The 21679-nt window shown below is 43.6% G+C and overlaps 1 protein-coding gene across 3 annotated transcripts in view; it reads left to right on the forward strand.

Moving 5' to 3' along the window:
* The first annotated feature begins 281 nt into the window (after positions 1-281).
* Positions 282-21679, forward strand: part of DVL3 (dishevelled segment polarity protein 3) — a 193388-nt gene continuing 171990 nt past the window's right edge. For all 3 annotated transcript variants that reach the window (XM_089685465.1, XM_089685466.1, XM_089685467.1), the window contains exon 1: positions 282-971. In XM_089685465.1, coding sequence (XP_089541591.1) covers positions 811-971 — 161 coding nt within the window. In that variant the 5' untranslated portion in view covers positions 282-810. The remainder of the gene's footprint in view (positions 972-21679) is intronic.

The following is a 21679-nucleotide window of genomic DNA, read 5'->3' on the forward strand; positions in this document are numbered from 1 at the left end:
GAAGCAAGTGTAAACAGGCCCTTACTCTTTCACATTCTGAAAGCTGTATGAACAATAACTTACTGCCTCTAAACAGGTAGCAGGCTAATTCTTAGCTAATATTAATGACCTTTTCATATAAGTACCTGTAATCAACATATCCTGAGCACACTGCCATACTGGAATATGAGAACTGCCAGTGGCTCAGACTAGATAGGATATCCGGGCGTGCAGAAAATCACGTGATAACAAGAGGCGTGAGCAGTGTTTGCGGCTCGGTTCATCTGGTCATGCGCAGACAGCGGCTGGGATTTGCGTGTCGTGCGCATGCGCAACTCTGAAGAGACGGGAACCGAGTGACAGAAACACACCGAGTAACCGGCCGGGAAGACGAGGCGAACGGCTCCAGGCAGGCCTGCGTGTAGCTGTGTAGAGTCTCAGAGTCCTCCGAGGGTCAGGGACGCCTGTTAGTGGCTGGTCGGACAGTCTGGAAGGTTCGGTGCGGGGCAGGGGCTGACAGGCCACACACAGTAAAGTGTTTATTAGTGCCCCCCTCCTTCCCCTCACCCCTCCACACAGACTGTATCCCCCCCAACCCCCACAGCCTCTCCTCACACACAGACACTCCGCTTCTGGCCGGCTCACTGCCCTCCGCACCTTCCCCATCCTCCTCCTCTATTATAGAGTGAGTGTGTCACCCGGCCACAGCCTGTCTCCCTTTTCTTCCCATGGCCTGCCGTGAATGACAGCCATTGGGGCTGGGCCCCTTCCCACACCTGGAGAGAGCAGCCTGCGGCCCCTGTGTGCTCCCCTCACCCCGGCTGGATCGCCATGGGGGAGACCAAGGTTATCTACCACCTGGATGAGCAGGAGACGCCCTATCTGGTCAAGCTGCCTGTGCCCTCCGAGAGGGTGACCCTGGCAGACTTCAAAGGAGTGCTCAACAAACCCAACTACAAGTTCTTCTTCAAGTCTATGGACGATGACTTCGGGTGAGTGAGGTTTGGGACACACTGAACAGTGGCCAGTCCTGTGTTCACTACAAAACATTGGGGGGTGTTTGGCAGCATTTGTCAATATTGCATCCTTTTGTTTCTATGAAGCCTGGCTGGAGAATGCCTTGTCCTCTCTCCATGTATGTGTTGTTGTGGTCATTTACAGCACCCCACATACTGTTCAAGGTATTTTGGTTGTACAATCTGTGACAAATCACAGTAAAAATCCTAGGAACTTAAGAACCTTGTTGTGTCCATCCTGCTGAAATGACACCATTAGCCGCTGTTTGGGATGTCACTTGACATCAGGGGTATGTAAATACTCTGCTGCCTTTTTTTTTCCATAACAAGTTTTTATTTGAAAAAAAAAAAAATAATTATAGAAACTTGTCCACAGATCCTGCAAATACAGGTCACAATCTGAGCTGGTACAAAGGCGAGTAGGATTGTACAGAGTTAAGGTTCAATATATAAGCAAAATAACATGGTATCCAGTACCCTCACAGGGCATAAGAAGCCATGATTAGTTACCAAATGAGAAACCGAAACTAAAACACATAAAAATAAAAAATAGCATAGATATTTAACAAAGGTCCCGTAAAGTACTTTATACATTAAAAGTAGAGCTGATGGAGTTAGCTGTTCTTTATACTAGGCCCAGAATTGGTAGGTGACCCCCCCAACCAGGGGCGGACTGACCATTTGGAAACTCAGGCACTGCCCGAGGGCCTGGGGTCAGTAGGGGGCCCCATGAGATGCCCCTGGTACCTTTTTCATAGGCTTTTTTTGAGTTTGGGCAAGGATACAGGGGCCTCATGATCCCCTATTGCCCAGGGGCCCCATGAGTTGTCAGTCCACCCCTGCCCCCAACAACTGTCTGGGAAGCTACTAGGTCAAACCCCTCTATCTTAAACGTTCTCTGCTGGCTTTTCTAACATCGCATGTTCAGTGTAGGAGGAGAATTATTACTATACAGGATTTATTTAACACAAACAGTTTGTGCAACACTTTACGAAACAAAGGGAAATATTACATCTACAGTAGGATTCAGTACAGGATGTCCTTGCCTCATGAGATCTTACGATTTAAAAGTTCCTCAGGTTGTTTTAGGGCCAATTGACCCTGACGTGCACTAAAATGGATGGAAAATGCATGTACATTTCTATCCATTTTAGTCACGGTTTAACATTGACATGCACAGCGTTATGGTGTGAATAGGACACCACATCACAAAGCGTTTTTCAGATGTCCTTCTGTTGACCTGCATTTTAGACTTGCGCTAAAACACACTGGTGTGAATTTTCCGTAAAAGTTTTAAGCATGATTTTTGCTGGTAGTGGGCAACCATTAGTAAATTCACTTTGTATTAAGTCTTTGTAGGTTACCAGTATTTTATTATCTTGATTGTTGTCGTAACTCACTAAGGATACATGCACACAGTTGTAATGAGATGATTAACCAACTATGCAGGATCTTGTTGGCAGAAACATCCTGCATAAAGTGAAATGGTCAGTAAAGTACTTGCATTGAGATGTATAAAGTTCCACTTCCATTCCATTAAACTTTAGTGTTTTGTTTTTTTTTGTGGCCGTGTTCATGAGCCCTAAAATGGGAAATGCCCTCTGTCATATGTAGAAATTGTTACATGGCAAGCCTTGTAACTAATTACTGTAGCTGATCAATGACTTTAAGGGAAGAAGTAGATCTATTTTTCCTTTGGAACATGAGTTCATTGTTCTGGGATTAGATAATAACACTGCCACAATTTTTAAACTGCAGTCATTTTTAGATCACGAAGCTGAAAAAAAAACGCAATGGGTTTTGTGCAGTCGTTATGTAACTGCAATGATGTAAGTTGGATATGGAGAGTGGTATGAACCCTGCATCAGTTGCTCAATGGGGTTGAATACAATGGAAACCTTCTCATCATCAAGCGCTCCTTGAAGCTCTGCCCAGGCCCTTTGTCTGACGGAGAGCGAGCAAAAACTACAGAAGGCAGCATTGATGTGAAAGACACCCAGGAAGAGTTTGGAAAAAAAAAGTAACTCAAGTCTTCCTGCCAAATGTAAACAGTGGTAAACTCTGCTGCTGCTGCAGCCTATGAAGTCTGCACAGCTGTTAAGTATTAGAGGCATACTGCCTAATAGGAAAATCTTCCTCAAATTATTGTTACTGTTTTACGTTCAGCTGATTGGGAGCATTCTTTCTGCAGGCTTGGAAACACAGGTGTAAAATGTGTTTAGTAGGACATTAAAGCAAATCCTAATTTCAGTTTCTAACTATTGCTAGGATTTTGTTTTTCACTACTTAGTCAATCAAAGTGGAGTTGAAATGTATTAATGACTCTGAGGTGTAGTACAAGTTTTATATTACAATGGACTGCTGTTTGGATCAGATTTCCTACATTCCTTTAAGTATGATCTTCATATGTCGATTCCCTCCTCCCCATAACTGTGTGTTTGCCAGGTACAAGATTAGGTTTCTTGCAACATGCTTTCACTGATTTGGATTTGTGGTGAAGTTCAAAAGCAAAAGCTTTTTTACCTTCAGTGTATATTTTCCCAGTGACATGAGTTCTTGGAGCATGTCCAGAGCTGCAGGTAGTCCTCAGTACATGTTCTAGAAGTGAAGCTCTGCTATTGCTTGATTTACACTACAGTTTTCAGAGTGAAAATATTGTTTGCATTTAAAACATTTTTGTTACCCTTGCCAACTTTTTTGTTAGAAATCTTACCATATGTAAAGTGTATGCTGGCTGCAAGTCAATGATCATGTATTTACATTCCAGATGCATGTATGGTTTTCTTAGAGGCCATTTTTAAAATGATTTTTCATTTTAGCTTTGGACATGCTGACATAGAACTTGAAGTAATTGAGGGGTGCTCGGAAAAAATACGTTATTATTATACAGTATTTATATAGCGCTAAAAGGTTTGCTCAGCGCTGTACATTATAGTGGGGGACAGAGCATGAGACAATACAGTAACAAAACACGAGGGGTCAAGGGCCCTGCTCTTTAGAGTTTATAGTCTAGGAGTATGGTTAATCTCCAAATATTAGGCATGCTGCAAGTGACCGTTTTAAAAAAAAAAAAAAAAAAAAAAAAAAAAAAAAAAAAATCATAAAGATGTGCACCTAGTTTTTACTTTGTCTTTCCTAGAAATGTTCGCATTAGAATTTTCTGTTGGTAAAGCGGTTCTCCTTAATTTACTTCATTGTTAGTTTATCGTGTCTGCTTTACTTTTATAGTGGGCTATTGGACAATTAGGATAAGTGGTGAAGGTATAATTAACACTGAAACTCTTTTTTTTTTTTTTTTTTTTTTTGTTTCCGATAAAGTGAAGAGGGATTAGAACATCTGTCAGGTTTTTATTGCTCTCTGCCCCCCCCCATTAGAGAAATTCACCTTCTCTGTTTTCCGGTTTTATCATTATCAAGAGTCAAAGTAAACAAAACCCCAAATTTTGGGTTGTCCCTAGAAAAGTAATAGAGCAGAAATTTTCCAGTTTGGATCCGGTGACCTGGGGGTCCCCCAAGGAATTTCCTTAATTTGCAGAGATTATTTTTCACTTCCGGTTTTGGCTATGGGACAGGAAGTGAAGGGAAATCTCTGCAATGGGACACAGGTGGCAAAAATAAACTCACAAGGGTTATAACCCTGCCTTACTCTGCAAAATGGGCAAAAAAATGTCCGTAGTTCTATTTGAAGTTTAGAAATTGCTATGCTGCCATCTAAGCCTGGCTATGCTCTACATTTTTAAACTGTTGCCGTTTAATAATTTTCTGCCAGTTGAGGTCACAGAAAAGATACACTGTCCCAAAACAACGAAAAACACTTTTCCATGTTGTTCAGTGCAGACTTGATACACTTCTAGCATTCTGTTTGTGGACAAAACTGTAGCCTCTGTTTTTATTTTAATTTTTTTTTTAAGTGGGAGGTATGTATAAAAATATTTGACATCGTAAACATCCTATTCCTACACCTTTTTAAAAGTGTGTATTAACTTTATTATGTGGGTATGTTGCATGTAATATTAATATTTGCAATTCATGATAGGTTGCATACAAATATGGTTGCCTGTTACAATTTAGGCAAATTTAGGCTGGCTTAGGCTGATTTGTAAGGCTGCTGTGATAAGTGGTGGGAGTTTGGCTAGGTTGGTGGTGTTTGAGAGGCAATCTTTGCTAACTAGAGACATAACTAACACTAGGTTCACACTTTTGCAAATTTTAGTGAGTTTCTCCGTTTGCAGAAATGCACTACAGTCCGTTAAACATAATTTCCTATGTATCTAGTTCATATCTGTGCATTGTGAGACAATTTTGAAAGGGCAGGAACTTCTTTCCTGCAGCAGACTGCATTGTGTGCATAATAGTCTTCAATGGAACTGCATCAAAAATGCATGTACACACGTTTTTGGTGTCTTTTCCTTCATGACAACAGACACCTCCCCCTAGCAACATTAGGAGACAGTTCAGTGCTGTGGCTACTCTTCCTAGAAGTGGGTGCCAAGCCAATATGACCCCCAAGGCACAATGCAGAATCCTTAATGAGCTATAGAAGAACTCACGAGTAACCGCTAAAGGCTTGAAGACACTGGAACTGGCAAACATCCCTGTTCCTGAGTCTGCCATACGTAAGTCTTGAACATGCAGGGTGTCTATGGCAAACCGCATTGTTTCTGGTAAAAATGTTTTTGGGACAGATGAGACAAAAGTTGAATTGTTCAGGGAGAATATCTGGAACTATGTATGCCGCAAAAAGGGCACAGCTTACCAACCTCAGAACCTCATTTTAACAATGGAAGTATGGGAGTGGGAACATCATAATGTGGGCTTTCTTTGCTGTATCAGGGCTTGGACCACTTGCCATCATCAAGGTGGAAAACAAAGACCCAGGCTTACCAAAATATCCTACCCTACATTGTCACGGTGGCTGTCTGCCAGCTGAAGCTTAGTAGAAGTTGGGTAATGCGGCAAGGCAATGACTCTAAGCATCAAAATAAATGCACCACAGACAAAAAAAAAACTCCTTTTAGAATGGACTAGTCAGAGCCCAGATGCTGTGGTATGACCTTTGAGAGCCGTTCACACCAGACATCATAGGAATGTCTGAGCTTTAAAGCGGTGGGTTTTTTTTTTTTTCTTTTTGGGGTGGAGTTAGACGGAGGCTGCTATCACCTATTACATGGTGCGCTATGGCTGAGCGTTATATGAGAAAAATAGTTTTAAGAACATTCAACCAGAAGAGGATATAATATCAGAACATATTTTGCACTGTAAAATTTGTATTTAAGAATTCTCTTACCTATTCGTTCTGTGTAAATGGGCCATATGTTCTGTTTGTAAACTAATAATTTAAAACCATAAACACTTCATATGGTAAATAGATGGAACGTCAGCGTATGGACCATACCCTAATGACATATTAGTATATAGACATTTCTGTATCCAGCACCAAACGTGTAATAAATTCGCCACCTCAGAGAATTTAGGCCCAGTTCACATTTGACCACAGCTACCGCATTGTGTTTTGGTGGGTTTTTGGAGTGGCACCATTAACTTGAATGAACCTCCCTCTGCTCCAAAAATGTGCTAAAGAGGCTCATGTACCAAATTGTGGACATAAGCAAAGTGCGTGTTGTACCATGCTGGACTGCCAACTGCGTTTGCTATGTCATTAAACAGTGGCACTGTAAGTGTGTTGCGAGTTTGTAGAAACAGTCATTTCTACCCGTGTTTCTGCTCTGCCCTGGTGTGAACTGAGCTTAAGGGCTCGTTCACACTAGGCTGTTTTGCCAACGCTTGCCAAACGCCCCTATAGCGTTTGGCAAGCGTTGGTCCGGCGTTTGCGGAGCGTTTTTTAACGCTCCGAAAATGCTCCGCAAACGCCGCATGCGCGGTTTAGCGGCGGTTGCTAGGCGTTTGCTGAGCGTTAATAACGCCCCACAAACGCCTATAATGCAGTTTGAGTGGTGTTACCGCTCCGCAAACGCCCCGCAACCGCGTCGCAACCGCACCGCAAACGCCGGCCGGGCGTTTGCGGAGCGGCACCATAGACGAGAATAGGAGGCTTCAAAGCCTCCTGACTCGTCCAGAGGCGTCCGTTTTGCCGCGTTTTGCCGCGACGCAACGCGACGCGACGCAAACGCTCCCGTTAGAACAGCACCATGTGCTGTAATGTGCAGAATTGGCAGAGTTCTGCCGCCTGCACACAAGGCTAGTGTGAACATAGCCTTACTTCTATATGGTATTGATACAATGTTGCAGAGAAGAAACAGTTTATTAGGTTTAGCAGACTGAAACCCTGCAGATGAGCCACAGATCACCTAAGGTAAACAAAGCAGTTCTGTCTCTGCAGCATTGTATAAATAATTTGGTATAGCAGTTCACTCTCTACAGTAGCTGATTAAATTAGTTGTGAAGCCTTAAGATTAAGGTCCTGTCTCTCGGCCACCTCATTGGTTCAGAGACAGCAGCAGGAGCCATTGGCTCCTGCTGGTGTCGAACACAGCAAGTGAGAAGGGTAGAGGGGTGGGGCCAAGCCCCAAATTGTGTGTTTTATGGACACACAGAACGGGGCTTGGGAGCGGGCAAGCATGAGTGCCCAAAGAACACACATCTTATGGGAGCATTTGGCAGGGAGCCCAGTGTATCTGTGGGGGACCCCGAAAAAGGAGGATTGAGGCTGTATTCACAGGACAGACAGCTGCAGGAGCCATTGGCTGAGCCGTGCTTTGTCTATTGATGCATACAACCCAGTTTGGGAGTGAGTCCGCACGTCTGCCCTCTGGCAAATTGCTTCCTGTGGGGCAGACACATTAGAGGAGGAGCAGAGAGTGCCAGCAGGGGACCCTGGTAGAGGATTTTCGGGGCTGCTCTTTGCTGTACCATTGGAAAAAAAAAAAGTTATCCTTTTAGAACCACTTTAATCTAGGCACACCTAAAAGTAGGAATTTTCCAATCTTCTGGTTCTCAACCCACCTAGCTATCTACATTTGTTCTTCCCTGCTATAACTGCAAAGAAATGCACAGGAGACCAGTTCAGCAAGAGCTGCACATTGAAACAGAGGTTTACTATTTGGAAATTACATAGATTAGGCATTTAAAACTTTTGTGGTTTTAGAGATACCAATTAAACCCTGTTTTTTTTTTTTTTTTTTCCCCTGATGAAATCACTTCTTTTACTAGAAGTGAGCTGGACATTTTAGACCATGCTTTAAAATGTTAACTACATTCAAGAATTTGCACAAAATTTTCACCAGACATTCCTGTATTGCCTTTGTCATATATGTGTGCTTGAAAATCTCAGTTATGCATGTTTGTCACTATTAGATAAGTCCCAGGAGCCAGTGCTACGTTTAACCTTGTTAAAAATTCATGACCATTTTTCCAGCAGCTGCCCATTACTGTAGTTTCCTGTGAGGTGGTGTTTACGGTAGGCTGGACCAGTCATCATGGAAATTCCTGGAGAAAACATTTGGCACTCTTCTTGCCAGCCTTGTTGCTGTATGAGCTGTGGGGTGATCTCTGTTGCTTTCCTACTTTCCTTCCAGTGTTTTCACATTTTTTGGTTGTGTGCAGATGGTGGACTCTCCTCTCCTGCTGAGATAAACACTTTTCAAGAGATTGCTGGTTATTCTGCTTCATGAGCACTTTTTCTTAGCTTGATTTTGTGCTGGCAGGCAAAGAGCTTTCTACAAGTTTTTATGATGAAAACAAATTTTATAGCTGCTAACTTTTTATTTCAAACAGTTCTACCAAAGTCATGTTTTTGTTTTTTTTTGTTTTAATTCTTTGTCATGTTTTGTTTTAAAACTTTACATACAAAACTTGCACCTTGAATTACTATGTGATTTAACCCTTTTCTATGGTGTTTCACCACTTCAGTCCCATGGTATAGCTGAAAGATGGCTCTTTTCTGGTTAAACACCCCCCCCCAGAACTACACCCCCTGCGTGGCTCCTGGGGCATGCATCCGGTGCGCTCCGTCGTCGCTGTGTCTTTTGGACACAGCTAATCACATATAAACAAACTTGCCGTTATCGGCATTCCTTTTCTCATACACTATCACAGCGTGAGGAAAGGAGAGCCGGTAACTGGCAAGTGAGATGGGACATTTACACAGATAATCAGGGCACTGATGATCCGTTTCCTGATTATCAGTGCAGCCCCATCAGTGCCTGTCAGTGCTCATCATTGCTGCCTATCAGTGCAGCCTCATCAGCGCACATCAGTGAAGGAGAAAAATTGCTTAGTTTCTGTTATAAAGTTTTGCAACTAAGAAAAACTTTTTTTTTCTTTTTTTTTAATTTTTTATCATCTGTCTCTAAAAAAGAAAAAAAGATACAAATTTAATATGGGTAAAGTGTTACATAACTGCGCATTTGTCATTCAAAGTGTGACAGCACTGAAAGCTGAAGATTGGCCTGGTCAGGAAGGGGGTGGAAGTGCCTGGTGTTGAAGTGGTTAAGGTTTGGCCTGAACTGGAGAAATGCTATATGGCTGATGTATCTTGGTAGATTTCTGCAGCTTGAAGAACTCTTAAAATGTTTTTTAATTTGTTGAAACAGGAAAAAATTGGTCTGATTTTTTTTTTTTTTTTTTTTTTTTTTTTTTTTAAACCCACTATATGGCCTAAATCTGGTTTTTCGCTTTGATTGCTTCAAAAGAAAATAAAGCTCTGTTTTAATGCATGATATGGGGGAGAAAAGTACCAGTATTTAACTTGTCCTTTGGACAGATCATATAACCGGGTTCTCCATCCATCCTACAGTTTTATTCAGTTTTTGCACATGGCACTCCAAGGGACACCGCAAGCTCCACTCCATATTATGACACACAAAGTGCTTTCTCTCTTCATTATAAATTGGCCACAATGTTACAAATCTGAAGGATGAGCATTTTTTTTTGTATGCGTTAGGGAAATTTGGGAAGGCATGCTTATTAGTTTCTACTGCAGCCAATTTTTTCTTGGCTTGACCAGAATTGGACATATAGGAAACTTCTGCCAGACTCTTTTCGACAGATTTTTTTTCTCTTTTAATGTCTGTGTTGCTTTTAAGATATTTCTATTTTCTGTCCCCCGTTTGCTTGGTCAAGATCTGAAGGAAATGTAGGGCCAAAGCTCTTTTGGCGCTTCTTCTACTGCTGTGACCTACAGGAGTCCATTCACTGTCCAAATTTTGTAGACTTCACCTCCATAACGTCTCCAGAATATGCCCGTTTTTATCCGTTGAGACCACTAAGCAAATTATTCACTCCCTTGTTATCTCTCTCCTTGACTATTGTAACTCCTTCATCATTGATCTACCTAATCACCTACCTCTCTTTGCCAATCAGCCCCCTGGCTTCCCATTGCCCAACAAAATTCAAAACAATAACATACAAAGCCATTTACAACTCTGCCCCAAGCTACATCACCAATCTTCTCTCCAAATATTGCTCAAACAGTCCTCTCCACTCTTCTTCTGCTCTCTAGCTCCCTTGTCTTTTTCCTCTTATGCTTGTCTCCAGGACTTCTTCAGAGCCTCCCCCATCCTCTGGAACTCCCTACCCCAATCTCTCCAGCTATCGCCTGCTCTAGCCACTTTTAGGCGGTCCCTGAAAATCTCTCTGTTCAAGGAAGCCTATCCTGCCTTCAGCTAATAACCAAATCTTCTGTTTCTCCCATCAGTTAATCCCCCACAGTTATTACCGTTTTGTTCCACCAGCCCCTCCCTATTAGATTGTAAGGTCCCTGGAGCAGGGCCCTACTAACCCTCTTGTATTGTATTATTGCTGTATTGTCTCCCTTTATATTGTAAAGCACTGAGCAAACTGTTGGCGCTATATAAATCCTGTATATTAATAACTGAATTTCTGTGACCCAGATTCAGCACATTGTAAGCTAAAGCCCCCTGTCAGTTGCCATCACTCAGCCGATTCGGAGTCTGAAGGGATCCGTGTTTCCCCTCTGTGTGATTATTTCTCTTTACTTTTGGTTCCTGTGGAACCCTGTGTAACTGATACAAGAAGTGAAGTTAAATCTCCCGTTTGGGGGACTAACTCCCTTTTGGAGCCTAACTACAGGTTATTAGCAACCCTTAACCTTCCAGGCATGGAACAAATAACTGCTCCAAATGCCTATTTTTCTTCAGACCGCAGTCATTTGAATATGACGCAACCAGCACAATCCTTCTCTCTTCTATTTTCTTCTTATTTCGAGAGATTTAATCTTTTTCTTTTCAGTGACTCCATATGTGACAGGGAGTCACAGTGACAGGAGCTGAGAGGAATTCACTTCAGTGGGGTTACTGGCAGTAAATTGGACAGAAGGCTAAAAAAGTTTGATACCTGCCTCTGTTTTTGGTGTTTAACCCATAAAGGTATTAAATGTATTCTATGATTAAAATAGCAAAAACCCCAATTTTTTTTTTTTTAATTTTTACAAAGCATTTTGTCTTTTTTTTTTTTTTCTTTAAATCTTATATTTTTGCTCCATAATGTTTATACATTTTCAAAGACTTTTGCTCATTAACATAGGAATGAGGTGCACATCTGGACGCGCATCTATCCATGGGTACAAGTAAAGGTTCAGATGTGAGGTTACCTGAATTGCCTTTCTTTGATATGCACAGGTGGAGGTATGCAAACACCTGTCACTTCTGGGTCCAGAAATTTGCTCTTCCTTTTATTTCCCCTCTTTCTCCTCCCAAGGTGTACAGCTCTCTGCCCTTGTGTCTATGAGCCCGTAGGCCCCATTCACATCTCGCGAGTTGGGATCATAGGCCCAAATGCTGCGAATCTGCTTCAAATCCAAATCGTGGCAATGGCAGCACAAAGTGCCGTGTTCGTTTGGGTGCAGTAATCTTTCAATGGCACCACAAATGCAATGCAATTCTGCCATGATTGTCGCATGACAGAATTGCACAGCAATTGCAGCAAACTGCTCCTTTATAAATTGTGTGAAGATTGTTGCTTGAAAAGGAGCAGGAACTTCTTTTTGGGCAATAAAGTACAAAAGGCAGCCTATTCAAGTGAATAGGCTGCCCTCTGCAGCAGGCAGAATCATATGAAAATTGCAATCTCACAATTTGCATGGCGGAATGCTAATTCCGAGTACACGATATGTGCATGGGGCCTTAATGTATAAAATATTGCGACTGTGCCACTCTGCACCCAGAAATATTTCAATTCAGCATAATGTCGGTGTGCGTTTTTATCTGTGTATTTTATATATACAAAGTATAAATACAGTATATTGCTTTTTTCATGTCTCCTTGACTTCTGATTGGAATTTCTCTAGGACATGCTTATTGCTTTTGTTGTTTTACATATGACTTAATTTATTTTCAATTTTATTTTCTCAATCAGCTCATCAACACAGTTATTACCTTTTTATATCTCTTGACCCCCCTCTCCTAGATTGTAAGCTTTAACGAAGAGGGCTTTCTGATTCCTCCTGTATTAAATTGTATTGTAAATGTACTGTCTTCCCTTATGTTGTAAATCGCTGTGTAAACTGTTGCTATATAAATCCCGTTTAATAATTGGTATACAGGTGTTAAGTAATGTAAACATGATCTTCTGGTTTCTTCAAAATTCAAGGAATTCTCATTTTTCTTGAATTAGACCATTGCTCTAGTAGTACCACTAAGGACAGGTGTCCCTCCAGATTGTTTTCCATCAACAGCTGCTCTGGTCTGTGTTGGGGGTACTTTGCATATTGATTTTTTAGTTGTTCATTGCCCTTGGGGGATGGGTGATTTAGGCAGCTCCTAGTTTGACAGCTATTTATCAGGTTTGCTGTAAGCTGTCTGGAGGTCAGGCATAAAGTTGAAATTGGCCACTGACCATAAAGTCCAGCTGCATGACAGGTTGTGAAAGCAAACTTTTGTTTTTACAAGGAATTGGGGTAATTCACTTGACTGTTTTTAACTGGGTCAATTAAAAAAAATATAATTGTTATACAGAATTTTATATAGCGCCAACAGTTTTCGCAGTGCTTAACAAAATGAAGGTAGGCATAACAGTTACAGTGCAATTTGGTACAAGAGGAAACAGAGGGCCCTGCTCGTTAGAGTTTACAATCTAGGAATTATCAATATGTTTCATTCACATATGTATCAGTTGGGTGAGCATTTTTTAATGAAATACTTGTATACGCTCAGAATACATCCACGATAGTGCTTTTTTTATTGTGGCTTTTCTTTTTTTTTTTTATTATTCTTTGTGAAATTAACATACCAAAAAAGAGAACCAGGAGAAAAATTTACCAGAATACAGAGAAAACTGGTATAAACATCTAGACCAAGCTTGAAATAGTCACACAGAATCTTTAGGGGTTCATTAAGTTTGTATGTGAGAATAAGGTATCATGGGCAAATGAAACCGCACAGAAATAACAACAGGACCAGAACAAATCGTTGGGTGATCATTTAAATAACATCCTAAGAAAAGGACGAGTATGCTAAAGCAAAAAGAGCACGGACCGACTGTATAGTTACAAATATATGAAAAGTAACGTAGAAAATATCAAATCGACAGAGCAAAAACCATGCCAATATTGAAAAGACATAGTAAAATGGGGTGGAAAAAATTAAAGGGGGGGGGACCCCACAGTAGGGTACTGTAGAGGCTGGAACAAATAGGAGAAAAGAGAAGTAAAGTAGAACAGCGTAGAAAGAGTTAAGTGAAAAAGGTGAAAGGAGAGGTGCGATATAGGGGAAACAGAACAGGAGCCCTAGGGAGTTGCATGCAAACACACTCCCACCCCCCCCTTTTCCCGGGGTGAAAAATCAAGGCAGGTAAAGGCAAGACACTCAGTGGAAGTGAGTGAATTTGGTCAGGTATGCATCTGTAAATACAAAGTATTGCCAAGGGCGCCAGGTGTCCCAAAATATCTCCTCCTTATTATACTGGGTGGCTGTGAGATCCTCCATGTCCCTAAGCTCGTTCACCTTTTGAGAACCACAATGAAAGGGTAAGTCATTGGTTGTGTTTCCACCGTATAGGGATACAAGCCCTGGCCGCGTTATACAGCTGAATAGTGAAAAAAGCCTTATATTTTTTGATGGATCTCCCCGAAAGATGCAACAGGCAGCCCGCCAGGTCATCACGCAGGTCCACATCAGTAAGTTGTTTGATCATGTCCGTAACCCCTCGCCAAAAGGGCTGAAGCCTTGGACACTGCCAGAAGACATGGATGAGAGTGCCACCATCGGCTCCACAACGCCAACACACATCAGGAAACTGCAACGAAATACAGTGAAATTTAGATGGCATCCAGCACCAACGCGTGAGAAGCTTATAACTGGTTTCCTGTACTTTGGTGGCCAAAGAAGATTTATGGGCAAAGTGTAAGATCTTTTTCTGTTGTGACGCAGCAAAGAAGACTCCCATTTAGATAGGAAAGAAGGCACAAAATCTGGTTCTGGGTGGATAAGAGAAAAGTAGATGGTGGAGAGGCTATAGTGAATTGGTTCTCCCTTGTGACATAGAAGCTTTAAAAGCAGTCAATTTTCGAGAAATACCTGGAAAAGAGAATGCAAGTAGGAGTGGAGCTGAATACCTCTCCAGCAAATCAATGGGGGATTCACCAGTCGAGTAAAATAATTGGCAAGGAGGACCCCGGTGGGAAGTGAGAGAGTCCACTAAGTGGGAGTAGCCAGTAGTTGAGACGAGCAAATTGAGGGCCCTCTTATTCTGGAAGAAGTCAGGGTTTTCCTGAATGGGAACCAGAGGAGAAGGCGCCGGAGAGATAGACGTGTTGCGAAATGCTTCTCGACTAAGTACAAGAGTGGTACCAAGAGTTGGGTGTGCAACTAGGTCGGGAGGTAAGGGGCAACGCAGCTACAACTAGCTCAGGGCCATGCCCCCAGAATCCTCCAGCTCCATGGCCACTCAGTGCTTGGCAGCTGCATGGCACTGCCAGTCAGCCAGGCGTGCGAGGTGAGCAGCTCTATAATAGGAGCGAATATCCGGCGGACCCACACCTCCACGTCTTGGGCAGGGTCAGAACATGGAAAGCCAAACGTGCCCCCCCCATGTGACCAAATATAAGTGCAGACTAAAGCATTGACCTTCTGAAAGAATGACATGGGAAGCTTGATGGGGAGCGCTTGTACTAACTATAATATAAGGGGCAGCACTGTCATCTTGAGTGCACTACATCGACCAAACCATGTCAGCGTAAGGGATTGCCATCAGAGAAGGTCTTGTTTAAGATTAAGCAAAGGGATGAAGTTTGCCTCATAAAGGCGAGCAGGATCCGGCGTAATATCAGTACCCATGTACCTGATCGAGTCTGTGGCCCAACGGAAAGACAAAGGGCGAAGGTGAATAAGGACCGTGGACTCGATGGAAATGTTTAGTGTTGAGGACTTTGTGAGGTTGATTTTGAAGTAGCAGAGGCTACCATAATCCTGAAGTGCCTGCAAAAGAGTAGGCAATAAGATAGAGGGTCAGTAAGAAAAAAGATAAAATCTTCTGCAATTGTGGCCATTTTGTTCCCCAGATGGTTTATGGAAACCCAAGATATTACTATGTGCTTGGATCGTACATAGAAAGGGCTCCAGTGTCAAAATAAAAATCAAAGGGGATAGAGGGGCATCTCTGATGTGTTCCATTGTTGATTAGGAAGAAAGGCAGACCTAGTTTCACTAACTTTGACAGATGCTGAAGGTTGAGAGTATAAGGAGATGATCCAGCGAAACATAGATGTACCAATGTGAGTCAAAGTTGCGTGCATGAACTGCCAGTTGATCCAGTTGAACGCCTTCTTGGGGTCAGTGGAAAGTAAAATAAGTGGGGTTGTAGCGGTTCTAGCAGCATAAATCATGTTAAGGACATGAAGGGTCTTGTCTCCTGGTTTCCGAAGCGGAACAAAGCCCACCTGGTCCCTGTGGATGAGATTAGGGATGTGGGGCAACAGCCTTTCGGCCAAGATTTTTGCAAACATTTTCAAGTCAGTATTTAAAAGTGCGATAGGGCGGTAGCTACTGCACTGTGATGGGTCTTTGTATTCCTTCAGTATCAGGGAGATGTAAGCCCTGACTGCATCTGGAGGTATAGGTTGTCCCTTTAGCAATGGAGTTATATGCTGCCACAATATGGGAGGAAAGGAGGTCAAAGAAGGTCTTATAATACAAGGCTGTCAGGCCATCTGGAGCTTTCTTAAGTTTAGAGAGGGAAAGCGCCACCTCCAATACCTCTACTGAGATAGGGGCTTCCAATTCCTGACAAATGGAAGGGGAAAGAGTGGGCATACCATGCACCTTCTGGAGAAATGTTATACAGTTTCTGGAAAAATGTAAAAAAATTCCTTGGCCATAGAATCCAAGGTGAAAAGCTTCTGTCCTGTGGCCGACTTAATATGAGATATATGGGCACGAGGGTGACTGCCTCAAAGAACCCGGGCAAGAAGAGTACCTGGCTTGTTGGAATACCCATACATAGTGCGGTGGGACCAAGCCAGCTTTTGCTTAACCTTGTGAAAGAGAAGACAATTTCAATTCCTCCCTGATCATCAAAATATCCTGATAGGTCGCCCTGGCAATACTGGCCTTGTGGTCACCTTCCAGCCGTCAGTCGGGCCAATAGAATGTCTGTCTGGGAGGAACATTGTTTTTTAAGTTTAGCTGTAATCTCCATCAGAGTACCCCTGAGAACAGGTTTCCCAAAGAATGTAGGGGTTGGCTACCGAGTTGGCGTTTAGGGAGAAGTACTCTGATAGTGTTCCAGGGTCACCTTAATCTCCGGGGGCTTAAGCAGGGCTTCATTCAGACGCCAAAAAGGGGGACTACGTAAATTAGGCCCTATCTGCAATTCAAGGAATGCAGGGGCATGGTCCAAGAAGGTAATGTTACCAATACGTGTCGGCTGAACTCTGTTGGACAAAAAGGTAGTCTAGACGAGAGTACATTTGGACTGCAGAGCAGTAAGAATAGTCCTTCACATTGGGATGGGATATGCGCTAGGGGTTGACCAGATGAAGCAGATGAGTTTGGCTATTAATTGTTTAAGGCAGGAAAAAGAGAGATGATAGGAGATCCTGGAGACATCCAGGAGTGATTCCAGCACGAAGTTAAGATCGCCACCAAAAATCAAAGAGCACTCCACAAAGTCTAGCAGCACCGAGAGCAACACCCTCAAGGAGGGTAGGTGGTTCACATTTAGGGAAGTAGACATTAGCAAACGTCACTGTAAAGTGCCCAGTCTTACCCTTGACAAGCGGGCGGCCCAGCTGGTCCTGTCGCATCGCAGAGAGAGACCAAGGGACCGTTTTGGCTAGAAGAGTACTATCCACTTTTGATTTGGAAATGGGAGACTGGCTTTGGTATACCATCCAGAAGTCTCAGTTAAAGAGCCTAGGGACATGGTTAACCTGAAAATGGGTTTCCTGTATAAACATCACCTGTGTGTTGCTCCCCCCAAGTCCAGGAGAAGTCTGGATCGCTTCTCCAGGACACTCAGGCTCCGGACATTGAAAGAAGCAATTTGTACCCATCATATACGGAGTGCCTGAATGGGCAGGCTAGAAGGAAGAGAGAGGGAACATCCCGGGAGGGGGGAGCAGAGAAAGAAATGAAAATTAGATCAGAAGGGAAAGGGTAGTCAGGCATCAGCAAGAGAAATGGAGGGAATGGTAGAGGAGAAAGGGGGGAATGGTAGGGAGAGAAAAAGAGGGGGAGAACAGGGGATGGTGTGGACGGGATAGGGATGGTATAAAATTAATGAAAGATGACGTAAACAGGCAAAAATTAAAAGATGGGTGTAGTGAGGGGTTTCCTGAGAGTAAAAAGATGGATAAAGGCTGTGTAGGAAGCATCAGGGGAAGGAGCAAGGCGGGGGAGCTGCAGGGCGAGAAAATAGGAGTAGCAGAATAATAGTGATTACCACCGACACTCCTTTTGGGGTTCACAGAAGTACACCCTCTAGGGTAGGCCTTATAGGAGAGGGGGGGGGGGGGGAGTAGATAAACTAGAGAGCGTGAGAAAAAAGATTCTTGTGACAGTCTGTCCAGTTAATTCGCTGAAATCAAACTGCAACTTTGTCAAACTGAAATAAAAGAAACAAAAATACAACATAGAAAAATAAGATACCCCACAACCGTGTCACCAATAGGAAAGGAAGAACATTTGCGTGGCAGCAAGAGGTGTCTGGCCGGAGAGTTTACCCCCCCCCCAACACGAGCACTGGAAGGTGAAACAAAGTCGAGCATGATCTAAGGGATCGTAGCCAATGAGACTCTCCAACAACAACAATAAGCCAGTCTAATAAAGCATCCGAATCCAACTTAATAAAAATAAATGAACAATAACAGCCAGTGTAACAATAACAGCCATATGTAGTCATGTAAGGCACTGCATGATAGACAGAGGCAAAACGGAGCCTGGTCCAAACGTGGACCGAGCCCCAGGCAACTAACTGCCGAAGTGAGTTATGGTCTCTGTATAAGGAGGGCAGGAATATCCTAAGGCTAAAGGGCTGGATACCAGCCACATTCACAGAATAAAGACAGGTAGGTCCACACTCAATCAGGACCAGAGAGTAGAATTCACATGGAGAAGTCCCCGGAGGCCCCGAGGCCGCAGGTGTCCTTGTCAATCCTCCACCATGGACGGGGAGCGTCTGGATGGTTCTCGGCTCAGAGCTCTGGAATGGATTCGGCGCATCCTTTTGCGGGCGTGCAGGTGGTGGACTAGAGAATGAGGCTCGAAGAAGCAAATCCAGCCAATTTGGAACTTCCACTGCAAGCTGTTCCAAGAAGTCGAATAATGCTGGCAGTTGGTCAGGAGACTGTAGAAAGTAGGATGCTCCTTGTTCAGCCACAATTAGGTGAAAGGGTTGACTCCAGCTGTAAGTGGCACCTGACTCCTGGATGATGTCGAGAAGTGAATGCAGCATACCCCTCATTTGACATGTCAAGCGAGATACATCAGGGTATATACGAACCGCTGCACTGTCAGTCTACCGAGCCTTTTGACCAGGCTTGTCTTTGGATCTCCTTTAATAGCAAAGAATTATACCCGGCACAGTACATCTCTTGGCAGGGCAGTAGAAGTGTTGTTCCCACACGATGAATCCGATCGAGCTCCAATTCTTCAGTGGGGGTCTGCCCAACAACTGATTAAGGATAACAGTCACTGTTGGGAAGAGGTTTTATGCCTGGTGTGGCCTCCGGTATGCCCCGCAACCTCAGATTATTCCTCCTGCTCTGGTTCTCTTCATCATCAATATGCAATTGAACATCAATAAGCTGGCTACGATGGTTTGATTGGGCCTGTTCCAATGCCGAGAGGCGAGTCTGTGTCAGTGGAGGTAGACTCCAGAATGGTCACTCTCTTCCACTGAATCCAATTTATTGACGGAGGTCATGGCTCTTGAGAGAGAGAGTTAGCATTGACCATAGAGGTTGCCATAGCCTGCATATCCTGTTTGGACGGCAGGTCAGCGGTCATTCCCTGGAGGTCACCATCATGGTGTAAGGAGGGACTGGGGTCCCCAGAGGAATCCATACAGGGCAGTATAGGCATAGAGATAGGAGAGTCCTGGCGGGCAGCTGTGGAAAGTAGCTGTGCAGCAGCCGCTTTCCTAGAAGAGGAGGATGCGGCCTGTCTGGATTTTGTCAGCACCATCTTGGGCAGAAAGGTGGGGGCCGGAGACCCCACTGAGTTGCCGCAGGAAATAGTGTGTGATCTGGTTGTGGGGTCCTCCGTGCGCTGACGGATGTTTCTTATCACCAGGCATGTGTTGCAGCTGTCAGAGCGGGCTAGACTGTGTGTCTGGGCAGCGATCCCTGCAGAGCTCGCCTAGAAGCCTGTTCAGGCTGCCATGTCCCTCTATTGTGGCTTTTTAAAAGCCCTTTACATGGGAAATTGTTAGTGTGTGTGTTTGGTTTTTATTTTCCTTTTTTTTTTTTCCTCCTTTTTCATATTCTAAATATTCAGTGTCTCGTATACCTAAAAACTGCTCCCCCCCCCCCCCCCTTTTTTCCCCCTTTTTTTTTCATTGGGTTTCTTTCCTTTTTTTGTTTCTAGCAATATTTTATTTTGTGTTCTCTGCCTATGGTGCATGTACAGCACTGTCTCTACTCCTGGCTCAGTCCAAGCATCTGTAAGATGTCAAGAATGAAGCCAGTGCTGGAATTATGTAATTTCATGCACAGGAGTTAATGGCTGTCCAAAGGTGGTCCTGGAAAACACAGGACCTGGAAAAAATACTGTGGCCATGAACAGGTCTTTGAGGGGCATTATGGATGTTGCATGGCTAAAGGAGAGCATCTTGCTGTTGCACATTATAGCAAGAGTCTAACCCCTCCCACACCTGTAGTCGGTAATGTTCACCTTTTAAAGCTGAAGTGTTGGCAAAAATTTTATTGGGGCATTAGTTGGGTGCCTTTTTAATATGTGCATCAATGTTGGCTGCTGCGTGTTTTTTTTTGGTTTTTTTTTTTCCTTGAAAAATGTTTTTTATATGCAGCCTCTGAATGTAATGTCACTGCTGAAGTTCTGGTGGTGAAGCTGACTTTTGCTCCTGGAGCACAGCAATTGCACTGACTGCACACCTCCTCCCCAGAAAAATATTTTGTATGCTTTTCAGAGAATAAAAAGTGTTTTGTGATCATAGGAGGGTGGAACATGAAGTTCATTTGCCCCTTGTCCATTCCTATGGCACCCTGAAGACCCCCACCGTGGTGGGTGGAGTTTGTCTTTCCAGGAACCTGCAGCAAGGATAAGACCAGGGTTTCCCTGTCTTTTACAATGTGGGATGTTGGACGCCTACCTGTGTAACTGTCTCTACTACACTGGTGATAAGTAAAAATATGTTTACTTTTTAAAATTTTTCCCTCAGCCTTGCTGCTTGGTTGGTGACATAAGTGCTTTTTACCTTCTGGTTGACGTGCTCCCGTCTGCCATTTCCACCAAGATCGAACGTCTGCTGATCTTTTGATTGCCTGCTGTTCCAGAAACATAACCACGGGACACTGGTCAGTGCCTGCGTTATTGTGGCTCACTTCTGGGCATGCTAAGGCCCTGTTCACACTTGTGAATGAGGCTATTTGCAATTACACATTGGAAACGTTTGTGCCCAGAGCAGCTCATCCACAGGTAATCCCTGCCTGAGCTATTGCAAACAGCCACAAATAGCTGTGGGTACTGTTAGACTCCCGTTGCTTTCTGTGGGGATTCCTGCCTTCCCCTATTCACACAGATCCCCTCTGAGCCTCCTGTTGATAATTGCAATTGGCCCCATTCATAAGTTTGAATGGGGTTTGATAACCTCTCATTGCACATCCATTTCTCGAGCACCCTACAGGGACCTCCTTCCTTAGCAGCGGCAGAGACCAGGCGCAGAGTAGCTGAAAGGGCCTAACAGCACTCAAACTACAGATAGCACTGAGAAAACTAGCAAAACACTAAGGGTGATATGTGTTCTCCTGCAGTGGAGCAAGGTCCTACACTAACACAGCTCCCTTTCTCTAATTCTAGCTCCTTTGCCTTCTAGAACTTTTGGTCTTCACGGCCTAAAAGCACTTTTCTTCCTCTCCCTGACCTGAATCTATTTAGAAGGAAGGTGAGCTGGATGCAGAAGATGATTCTGCAGATGAATTTTCACCTCCTGCATTTTTGAGTGACAATCTAAATCTGACTACAGTTTTCGAAATTTGGCCCATTCTGTTTGGATTAACGTGTTGCTGTAAATGCACCACCAAAGTTGGT

This window comes from Staurois parvus, unplaced genomic scaffold, assembly GCF_062004578.1.
Source record: "Staurois parvus isolate SC_StPar_1 unplaced genomic scaffold, SC_StPar_1.0 ptg000376l, whole genome shotgun sequence".
Lineage (NCBI taxonomy): Eukaryota > Metazoa > Chordata > Amphibia > Anura > Ranidae > Staurois > Staurois parvus.